We start from the raw sequence: 11,893 nt of genomic DNA, 5'->3' as shown, positions 1-11,893 counted from the left end.
GATCAGCGCAACTGTAATGTTGTGGAACCTCATTTAATACAGCGTGTACATAAGTTGACATAACTAGAAAAAAGGCTTTTGGGTTTTCCGTTTCTGGTTTTATCTTCTGGCAAGTTAAAAAAAAAAAGGTATCTTAGTACTTTATATGGAAACGCTGTCTCTGACCCATGGATGTGAAGCAGTTTGGTGGTCACATGACACTCGGACTCTCTGGGCGGGTTGTCCACACAAAGAATTGGAAAGAAAATAAACTGGCTGTTCAAAAGGAAACCAATCATTACAAAATATTAAAAAAAAAAAATGTTAGTGCTGCTTTAATGTGAACCGAAAACAGTATTTGACTGTACGATTATGAAAAACAGCATTTAATCCAGCAGCTTTGTGTAATTTGTCCAACTTTTATTATGAAACCCAAAACACTGGAGCCCATCGTTTGGATTACAACAGAGTCATGACAATGAACGCGTCTCTTGGTTAGTGTCGAGCCATTAACAAAAGTTAATATTTGAGAAATTCGACATTCTTGGCAGAAAAAGTAACCCATGCTAGTTTTATGAGAGCCATTAGTGCAGAGAATATCTTGATAGGCAAACCATGTGAAACAAAGACAATGACATACAGTAGAAGATTCGCCTTTCTAGATCACCGGACGTTTTCTCAAGAACCGATATCATGTTTAAGAGAATGATGTAATGTGGCATATTAGAGAACGTGTTTCTGAATGTGTACGATTGTAATTAGTCTAAAACCTTGGTTCCATAATCACTCGTACTGCAACATGACTTTCCATGTTCCAAGCAGTAAATATGGAAATAAATACAGCTGCTGAATTAACCTCTCACCACAAGACAAGACTATTCCATTAATAACAAAGTTTTCTATACAAAATATTAAATTCCATGCAAGAGAAAATACATTTTTGTTTGTATTAGAGTACAAAATGTGCAAATATCAATCATAAGGCTGCAGTGGCAGAGGGGGCTGTTCATCCAATCATGTTTGACATCGAGCATACAACTGGAGAAGAACAATGATTATCATCAAATATGGCGTCACTCTAAAAATGGGAAAATAGTGTGATTATTAGCAAAAAGATTAGGTTGTGACCAAACAAAGCTCTAACTACAGTACATGTACACACCTCCACAACTTTATTGAGATTAAACCTTTCCCATGGTTCCACACAGAGTGACACGGCCAGCAGCGGCTGCCCTGGCTGTCCAGAAGGTGGACAGTCTGCTGTTCATTCGTTTTGTCTTTTCTACGACAAAAGGATTAAGGCAGTTTTGTGATTTACCACTCAATGGCAGTGTTGACGCCGTGAACGACACAGGAGTCTGCTGATGTGCACAGAGAAGTGTAACACCGTTAGCTGGAGGTGGCCTGTTGTTTGAGGACTGTGCACACGTTGTCAACTTTGCTCAGGCTTTCTAAAAATGGGATGAGGTCCAGCAGCTCTGTGTCGGACATGTCGTCGAACCATGACGCCACGGGAACCTGAAACAAACAAGTTGCACACTTCCGTCTTTGTTGCGCACAAACAGTGGCTGGTCAGTGTCGAGTCACTCACAGCATTGTCGGGGTGGAATATGTAGGAGGCAGGAGAGTTGTCCAGGATGATGACCTTGTTCAGGTCTCTGCCCAGCCGACTCAAATCCTTTACATAGTTCTTTTGGTGGAAGACACAGGACTCCCGGAATAGGCGACAACGAAATGTGCCCCACTTGTCGAGGAGGTCCGAGACTGGATCAGCATACTGGATCAAGAAGGATGAGGAGAGACATGTATGAAGAATCTACTATGTCTGAATGACTGTATGACTAAAATGTTGGGACAGTTTCGCCAAAATTCCTCACAAAAATAATTAAATTAAATGAACCAATGACATTTGCAGCTTCATCACTCTCTGGATGGAAAACCTTGATGTGTTACTTATGAGTCATGGCTTGAGATAAAAAGGATGTCATTTCTTCGGTATTTTCCTGAACCCTAGATGTGGTTGTGGCCCGTGTGTGACCTCATGTTTCACCAAAAGAAAACTAAACTCACAAGTTTAAACATCACAGATCAAGTTTGTAGATGGACATTAAAGAATATTTCTCACCTTGGCTAAACTGGCAGTGAAAAGGACGCACTCAAAAAGTTCCCCCATTCTCTTCAAGAACTCGTCCACGTGAGGCCTTTTCAGCACATACACCTGCAGAGAACAGGTATCCTTCACTAACAGGATTCTTTGCTCTTTCTAAATAAACATTTCACAAACTTGATTCTTCTGAGCTTTGATGAGTGAAGGTAGCGATCCTGAACCAAGTCATCCGGAATAGGCTGAGCTAGTCTGAACAAACCTATCCTGGATTACTTGAAGCAGGCTCGGACCGTGTTGGTGGGCCCGGAGACAATTGAACAACAGCCATTATGAACAGCTAGAACACAATACCTGGTGTACAGTTCCGTCTATTTCCACAGGAATGATGAAGTCAGCATTATTCACTGGCTGTTGAGAGAGAACAGACTTGTTTTGTTGAATCGCATGACACCTCCATGCTGTTTTTAAGCATCCAACACTAGCCTATACTCTGTGTATTTATTTGTGTTTGAAGAACAAAATGAGCTAGGACTAGAGATGTTGTACTTTTTTAACTGCTTAAGACCATCACACAGAGAGGAGAGAGAGAGAACAATTTGTTCCATACTTCAAATACTTTCTCAACTAAATGAAAGGATACCATGAAACAAAGCTGTGCTGCAGAAAAAGAAACAGAAACATGCTTTACTTTAAAGTACCTTAAAGGAGCTGTGGACAAGCGTCTCATCCAGATCTATAACCAGACATATCTTTCCAGAGTCTTTTGACTTGGCAGGGGGCAGCAGAGGCTTCACCTGGGCCTGAAAACAACAAACGCTTCAGTCAAATCTTACTTTAGCCAAAGAAAAGATGTAGCTGCTAACAACCTTAGAGACGGTTCCGTTCTCCTCCACCAGCAGGGGGGCGTTGTTATTAACGGGCGGCGGCTCCTGTTGGTCACGACACAGGCAGCAGGAGAATATCGAGAAGAAACCTCCACTTCTGGGCTTCTTAGTGGACAAAGTGGGTAGGGAACCTGCAGAGAGTGAATGTCACATTAGAATGTACTTCTCATTTATTGCTGCTTATACTTGCGTCTAAAAATATGTCACTGTTTATAACTCAAAATATGTGAATTACTGTAAAACCCAGATAAGTTGAATTTTGCGACAGCAATTGCTGATTTTATCGCATCTTATCACAATTATGGCAGTTCTTATACTTCTTATAGCCAGGTATAAGGATGCTTCACAAGTAGAAATTAGTTTAAACTACATCCAACCAAGAAGATCCCAACTTATCGTAACCATTGATTAAAATTAACTTTATCATTTTTCTACCTAGCTAGAACAGAAAACAAAAGATTCAGTTCAGATCCTGGCAGCACTGTGAAAAACAAAAAATAGTGTCCTGCCTAAATGAAGGGCCCCCCTTTCAGTACAGGCTGTCCCCAGGACATGGGGCTGTATAAATGCCTGAGCTTGATTCTGCAGCTGCTGATTTCCCCAGAAGTCTCTGTGTTAGTACAACAGCACATGGAGCATCCGATTTACTTGAGAATGAGTTGAGAACATCAAGCGCACAAACTATTATGGCTTTTAAATATGTTGTAACAAGAGTTCAAATATCCCATTGAGTCAGTGTGATGTTATTGTGTGGTTGTTTACTGCGATAAATTCAATTTGTGGTTGTGATCTGGTCACACTAGTAATACCACAAATCTTTGCACTAAATGCATGTGTTAATCATTATTAATTGTCCAGTTTACATGTGGAAAGATTTCCCCTGAAAAAATAAATACAGTAGTATAATGATGTACTTATGTACATAGAAATTAAACTTAAAGAAGGAGTCATTTTAAATTGAAGGCACTTCTCACTGCTAATCAGGTCTTCTCATGTTGCTCAAACATGGTGGTGAAAGCAACCAACTGTACAGGTGTGATGGTACCGACACATTTCTTTACTAATATTACTTAAACACATCCTACATTTAGTTGTATTAACACAATCATTTGTCAGGTTGAAGTTGGATTCAGTTTTCTCCGACCCGTTTTCCTAGTCACATATGTTACAGTCGGTCAACATTAAGGTTGATACGTTTTTTGTGCTATACGAGTACATAACTGAAGTTATTTTCAAACTCAATAAATGTCAATCAATATTGGAGGAAACGGGGAAAAGCAAGCATTGAGAAACAACAACTTTCATGCTAGAGCCAGCTGAAATGGCCCCCCAAATAAAGTATATTCAAGGTACTCTTGATATTTGGGGGAATAAATAATGATAGAGGTTCTGAAAGCAAATCTTGTTTATGGCCAAAAATTACTTATGCAAGTATGACAGAAAATACTGGTTTCTAAATAAACATAATTTAAAAACAATCATTTGGCTTGGTTAAAAACACTAGTTATGGTTTTTTATGCATGTTGGGGATTTTTTGTCTGTTTGTAAATCCATAGCGTAGTGTATACGAGAGTCATTAATGGCTTCACTTTATATATATGAATAATAGGCCATACAGTGCAGTCCTCAGGTTTTAAACATTTGCCGTATATATATATATATATATATATATATATATATATATATATATATATTGATTACAGCGTAGGCACAATCTTAAATCTAATGTTGTCCACAGTACTCTGAAATATGTGCATGTTCAGTTTCTCTCATTTTTAAGGAGAATGTGCATTTTAAACTGATCATTTGGATATTGTGTGTAAAAAAGGAGGCAACCTTAACAGAGTTGGAAAGATTGGGAGAAAATCCAGCAGTATTTCCAGACGTAAAGTTGTTGCACAACCAGAATGTTATGTGGTCTAATTATATACTAGAGGCACAACGAAACAGGAATGTTGTCATTTCCGGAGTTAAAAATAGCCAAGCAAAAATGTGTTAGCTTATTGCCTCATTTGAGCACAGCATAACTGAAATGCTTGAAAGAATAATGCACATATTGTTATTTACTCAACTGTTGGGGACCTTCCTCAAGCATTACACTTCAACCAAGCTTCAGTCCAGACTCCACTAATGAACCATAAATCTTTCTGCTCACTTTTAAAGGCCGTCATGAGTTTTGTTTAGGTCTCTTTTGTGCTCTGTCCTCTCTGTTTCTGGACGTGCCTGTGTTACCAACACACAGACCACTGTTGTCCATCTCTCACGCCTCTTTCATTCCCTTCTGGCTGTTCCCTCCTACTCTGTTTGTGGATTCAAACCCTATCTGACCCTCCTAAGCACTGCTTACAACCCAAAAACAGGAAGAGGAAGCAGACATTCATCAGCTGTGGAAAGGCTCGCATCAGGATGTTTTTTCTTTAGCATCATGAGCACCTCAACTGAGTGCTAATGTGTTGTTATTTTAAACTTTTTCTTACGTTTCTGATTCTGAAGCTTAGCTATTCTGAATCCATGAGTATTTTATCTTAAAGAGTTTACAATCAGGCTCCGTTTCTTTAACAACTTCCTTTATATTTCTACTGTTGTTCTACTATGTCCGTTTGCAAATACAAACTTAAACCTTTCCAATCGCTCTGTTAGTTTTTCCAAAGATGTTGTCTGTGACGTTAGCATTTCAGATGGATCCGTTGATCAAAGACAGCATTGGTCCAGACTGTTTTAACTATAATTACAAAAAGACCTAATGGTTGAGGCTCATAAAATTAATAATTATTAATACAATTGTGGATTGCTTGCTGACGTGATTTAGCCAGGTATTGAATCATAAAACAGTCACACACATTTTGAATCTTTGTTTAAGTTTTACTGCTGCATTCTTGATCTTCAGGAATTGCATTGCATTACATCCCTGTTGTTAAAAAAAAATAAAACGGCCTCCTCTAAACTTTACTGTGAAATGTAAAATACAACATTATCCAGCAGTGTGAGTTTTTTGTAGGTTTTCGCCAAAATAAATTATCATAATTAAACTTGTGGTTTTACAGTTCATCCATAATGTGCATTTACATACAATAGATATTATCTATCATCATTTTTCAGCACGACTACAATATTTATTAATTATTGTAACTATATTGAACCATTAAGTAAGTTGAGAAATGTTTAATGGTTGCATAGATCATTTAACAATATTATTCTGACAATTATTATATATTAGTGTAAATTAAGAAATGTGTACATACAAAAAAAAAAGAACGACTTGGACTAGACTTCAAACGGAGCATTAGTGTCAGAAAGTCAGTTGAAATTAAAATAACAGCAAAATAACAACCGTTCAAGTCTGTACAGCTATGGTTTGGATAAAGATTACCAGAATGGCATGAGATACCTTTACTCAAATAGAATTCCAGGTGTTCAATATTTTTCCAAAAATATATTTTTAGCCTATTTAAAAAAAAACAGAATGCAAAATAAAAGGGAATATGTTTATTACTTCACTAGTTTTAGTATTCATATTGTAAATAACAAAAGAACAAGAGGGTTAATTAACTTTAAGGAGCATAGTTGTCATGTCATGACAGTTCTGATTTACAAAGTAGAAAATCGAGTATAACATGGTCTGAAGTTAAAAGACACGAGTACAACATGAGCTGCTGTGTATTACACAGAACTTAAACCCCTTGTTTTTCTAAATACTTTTTTGCTCTCAACCTTCAAAAGATGTGAAAGTTGCACAAGCTACCGAGATAAACAAACATATTATATAGTTACTCAATTTAAATAAATGGAAAATTGTTTAGCAAACTTTAACAATAGCTCCCAATGAAGTAAATATTCATTTGAGACATGACATCTTCCTTTGATTAAGCGTTTTTCTACATTGAACATAATGCCTTGTTTGCGATTTCCTTTTCTTTTCTGACAGCTCAGTTTGGTTTCTTTAATCTCACCAAGAGAGGTTTTCTTCAAACAAACAACAATTAACGCAAATTCACACTTTTCCGGGAAAGCTACTAAACTCCCTTGAGTCTGATGGATCTTTAATAAACAACAGTTGCCTCCAAGAAATCATCAAATAGACCAGAGGCTGCTTTAACATCAGAGAGAAGGTAAAAAAAACCCCTCATCAATCAAGTTAAAAGCCTGAACACTTAAATCACATGGTACAGTGATGTAGGGTGTTCCCTCACATCATTTGAGTTTGGAGTAACAGTTGTTCTACTTTTCCTTTGACTGTAATAAAATCCCAACACACAATCCATGATCTCTACACGTTGAATGGATTTTGGCACATAATCATGATCTGATGTTGGGCAGATGACCTAAACAAGTATTATATATGCTTTTTTTTTTAATATCCCCATAGAACAACCTACGGAACTTTGGTTCTGTCTTAGAAATGACTGAAATGTTTCACTACTTACAAGTATCTCAATATACATTTCAACTTTCTGTACCAAGTTCCGGTAACCAGAAGAAATCATGTGATCAAGAACTGATAAAACTGATGGTGTAGACACATGTATACATGGTTGCACCATACAGGAAAAAGCACTTGGCAGTCCATGGAGAAAGTCCTCGTGTGCATATGTGCATTGTCTGCAGATGTTCTATTGCACTGGTAATTGCCTGGAAAATAAAAATCAAGATTTGCACAAAACTGTTTTGCGTTATGCAGTTATCAGTATGTAAGATTTTAGGTTATAAAATGTCATTATGAGATTTCAGACTTTCAGATTTTCTAAATCAAAATCAGCCTAGAATTATTTCTACTCACCCTCATGTCGATTTAGGGTTGGGATTATTTTCAGACTAACCTGTCCAATTAGAGATATAGGCAAAAACGTAAATTTTAATATAGCAACTAGTGCTCAGTTGTTGTTGACTTCATCTTTGTACAAAAAGATGCACCTAAAAAACCTCCACACTGCTCGTCAGTAATGTCCATTGTATTGAAGCCTCGACAAGACGAACTGTTCTGGTAAAACTTAAACAAATTTATGTCCAAGTGTTTCTTTTTTGTGTTGCATGTTAGCCTTTAAGCTTCAGCTTCAAACTCGCCGAGTTTTGACTTAAGCAATTTAACTTTTAATATTCAATTATTACTTAGTCAACATGAGGGCGAGTAGAAAATTTGTGAAATTTGGGTGAACTATCCCTTTAACGAAATTGGCATTTAAATGAACTTTTAAAGAAACAAAACATTTTTTTTTATGTTGTGTTTTGTATTTACTGTTGTCAGACTGCAATTCCTCAATTTTTTGTAAATAAACTATCGTCAGGACAGGCAGAAGTACATTTCTAACATTAATATCAAATAGATCAATACTTAATTCTTCAGTGCAAGAACAAGTGGAAGGTTTGGCTAACATGCATCGTTAAATCAATTCAACAAAAATTAAAAAATAAATACTATTTTTTTTCTATACCGTCTGTCTGTCGTTCCATCATTATATGGGAAACATTGTATTTACTATTCAGAAATGTTCCCAAGTAAGACGGTGCTGCACCAGAAGTTGAGGCACTTCTTTACCATCAGGGAGGAAGATTGGACCTAAGCTGCAGAATGAAGGTTTTTAAGTAGACTCTACCCTTGACTACCGACCAATCACAGCAGTGATTTGGTAAAACAAGATTGAACAAGATGAATGTTTTTGATGTGAAGATGCATCAGTAAACTGTTATACATCAGCAGATATAAGAATTACAATGAATTGCAATTGGCTGACCAAAATGTCAAATTGCATACTAAATTAGGAGTAATTTCACGACTACTATAGTTGTAAGTAAGTAATTTATTGTGCGGCTGAATTGTCAACATATGCTCCCAAACATTTAAGTTAGGTGCCACTGTGCCTCGGATAACACAAAAGTAAGTCTGCAGAGAGTAAAATGCCCTAAGAATCTCACTCCAGCTCAAGTAGAAGGAACAGCTCATAGACTCTCCCGTCAATATTTAGGACCTGAAATTGACGTCCTGGCATTTCATTTCTGAAACGGATTATTACACCACTACTTTGCAGTCATAAGTATTTAAGTAGGGAAATGATAAGCTCTATTGTATTCAGCATTCAAACAGCTGATGCATTCAGCCAGAACTCCTCAAACTAGCATGTGGGGTCTACTCTAGCCCCTGATAGAGGGATCAAAGATCTGTGGTGGGAGCAGAGTCAACATCTGGTTGGACTCAGTAGCAGTGTTGAAGAGGGTAAACATTAGCTTGGGTGACCATGTTACGCAACAGAAGAGGCTCCTACACATTTACTCGAGAATGTCACAGTCCAGTGAGGAGCTCACGTGTCGCATCAAAACAAACCCAATGTTTGCGTTGAAGGAAAGAACATGTTGGCAGCAGCACATGGGTTTAATGATATGGGCTGATCTCACGTTGGTGTATCAGAGTATATAAAGTACCATTAAATCATTGCCCAGTTGCACTTCTTAGGATCTTGAATTCTGTTTAATTTATACCTCTTTTTCTTATCTAACTTTGGATCTATCAAATAGAAATCTCCTCCCATCGATGCTTTAAAAACATATCCATCTTTTGTATTACATTGTATACAGATTTCATTTAACCACATTTCCACTGCTGATCAACTGTGAACGGCAGACTGGAACAAACTGTCACACAGATCCCATGACTTATGGTCAATGTTTAAAATACCACAAAAGTCGACAAATATTGACTTCAATGCATATATAAACATCGTTAATGATTCAATGAAAACACCATCAACCTTTTAAATCTTAAACAGTTATATCATTTAAACTTGTGCAGGTTTGCCAAATCTAAAGAACTCATTTTTGTGTGTCAGACTTTGAAGAACCAGTGGACTTAGTTTTAAATGTTCTGCCACTATTTAAGACGAAACACTAAAAGATTAAAAGTGAGAGAAAAATCTCCTTTGCTTACAATAGAAGTGAAAACCTTTATTGCCAGTGTTGTTTAAACAACACAGGAATTATGTGTGTTTGCAAATTAATATTATATACACATGTACTATACAGTATATACACATAGAATTATTTAATTAAATTCAGCGACAGCAGCTCTGAAAAGTGTTTGGACCAACCTTTGAGCAGCACTTACCTTGACTGAGTGTGTCTTTTATGGTGACTTTCTTAAAAGTTTAAATGTTGTTATTCTCATTTTAAATCGTAGCCAGCTTCACACGTCATTTCCTGTTCAGAGAGCAAAGGGCCCTATGACAGTTTTTTTTATGATGCAACTTCTAAGCCCTCTTTACTCGCTCATGTTCAAATAAAACTTCTGGCTTGTGTCAATGTTTGGAACTGGAATGACAGTGTCTGTGGATCTCACTCACAGGGAGAAGACTTTTGCTCAGGAAGATTGAAGTGGGATGTAAATAGAGACTCACCCCTCTCTGTGGAGGACGTGCTCCCCTCCTCATCCCGGCTGACCTGGGTGATGACTGAGGACGGGTTGTCCATCACATCGACGTCTGGTCCAGAGCTTTGACTCGAGCTTTCAAGTGTGTCCTGCTGACTTGTCGCTGCTGCATTCAAACGATCGCACGCATAAGGCGAGTAAAAAACTCGCTCAAAGTCTCTCTACAGCCGATCCATTCCCCGTCACTGCTTCAGTTTGAACGGAAGGGTTTCATTAAAAGTCAACTTTGATTCAATGTGGAGGATCTTCTCGTAACTTCAAGATACAAACACGGAGGTTTCAAGGCCCCCCATTTCCCTTCAAGTGGCGCAGCAGGCTGTGACGAGGACTTTGACGACGGTCCCTTAGAAAGTTCGTCAACGCTACGCTAAAAGTTAGCTTGAGTTAACTAGTCAAAAGTGCTCGACTAACTACAACTAAACTAACCCACGGCGCGTGTTTCAAGCATGCACGGGGGCAGAAAAGTCCCGCTACTACACCGCGACGTCAACTTTTGACCAGAAGTGATCGTAGGAACCGTCAAGTGACAGTTGGCGCTCGAGCTAACAGTCCCCAGCAGCTGTCGCCTGCAGTACCTGGAGCTTCATCGACACCGAGCCTCGTCTAGAGTAGTTCCGCAGGTTTGTGGTGTTTCCAGGACAGAGTTGAGGAAAGTTGACGAGAGTTGAGGAGAGTTGAGGAAGAAGTGTTTTGTCGCGAAAAACTTTGACGCGCAGATACGCCCAGTTCGGGCCCCCTTGAAACTGACCAATCTAGGGAACATCGCTAAAGTATCAGCCTCGCTCGTTGCCCAGAAGCGTTTAAGGCACCTACTATAAGAGACTCAATTCAATCAAATAGTAGTGGAACAGGAAATATACAAAGTGTATTATTGATGTGATAACAATTAAATTAAAATAACTAACACTAAATTTAAACGACTTTGTGTTTTAGATGCGTAGTGCTTCATTTTCTAATGAAGAAACGTTGTTAGGGACCCTCATCCAAAAATCGGAATATTGACAGTCAAAGTGAATGATTGAAAGATTGAAAAACTATTTAAATTAAATATTTAGATAGGTGGACGCAGAAATATATATATTTATATATTTTGATGTTAGTGGTAATCTGAACTTAATTCCTAAATTAAAGGTTTTGATAGTTCTAGTTCTACTAATCACTGATTGACACATACGGTATCTATAAATATGTATTATATACTTCTGTATATATATTTAAAAAAACAAAAACAACATTGAATTAAACATGGATCAATCTCAATTTGACTGTAGACAGAAATTGTGTTGCTATTGTCATCATTTACAGGTGACTACTAGTGAGAGGTCGATGAGGCCCCATGATAGTCCTCTGTTTGATGCTGATGCAGTGTCTTAACTTTGAAAGGCCACTAGATGGCGATCTCAGATTGAAAATTATTCCAGGTTTAATTAAGTTAGTAGATCAGAATCAAACAGTGCCATCTAGTGGTCCTTTAAAACGAAGACATTGCACCATGATACTGCATCAGCT

General features: G+C 37.7%; 1 protein-coding gene across 1 annotated transcript; it reads right to left on the bottom strand.

Moving 5' to 3' along the window:
• Positions 1-412: 412 nt before the first annotated feature.
• Positions 413-11,159, bottom strand: ctdsp1 (CTD (carboxy-terminal domain, RNA polymerase II, polypeptide A) small phosphatase 1). Its single transcript, XM_087792062.1, has 7 exons — positions 10,353-11,159; positions 2,953-3,101; positions 2,785-2,886; positions 2,438-2,494; positions 2,105-2,197; positions 1,571-1,756; positions 413-1,497 (listed from the first exon to the last, which is right to left on the bottom strand). Exons 1-7 carry the CDS (start codon positions 10,423-10,425, stop codon positions 1,369-1,371), a joined length of 789 nt encoding a protein of 262 aa, XP_087648188.1. The 5' UTR covers positions 10,426-11,159; the 3' UTR covers positions 413-1,368.
• Between the last annotated feature and the right edge of the window lie 734 nt (positions 11,160-11,893).

The sequence above is a fragment of the Callionymus lyra genome, chromosome 5 (genome assembly GCF_982586985.1).
Source record: "Callionymus lyra chromosome 5, fCalLyr1.hap1.1, whole genome shotgun sequence".
Lineage (NCBI taxonomy): Eukaryota > Metazoa > Chordata > Actinopteri > Syngnathiformes > Callionymidae > Callionymus > Callionymus lyra.
The sequence above is the reverse complement of the archived record's forward strand: the minus strand, read 5'-3'. Positions and strand labels throughout refer to the sequence as shown.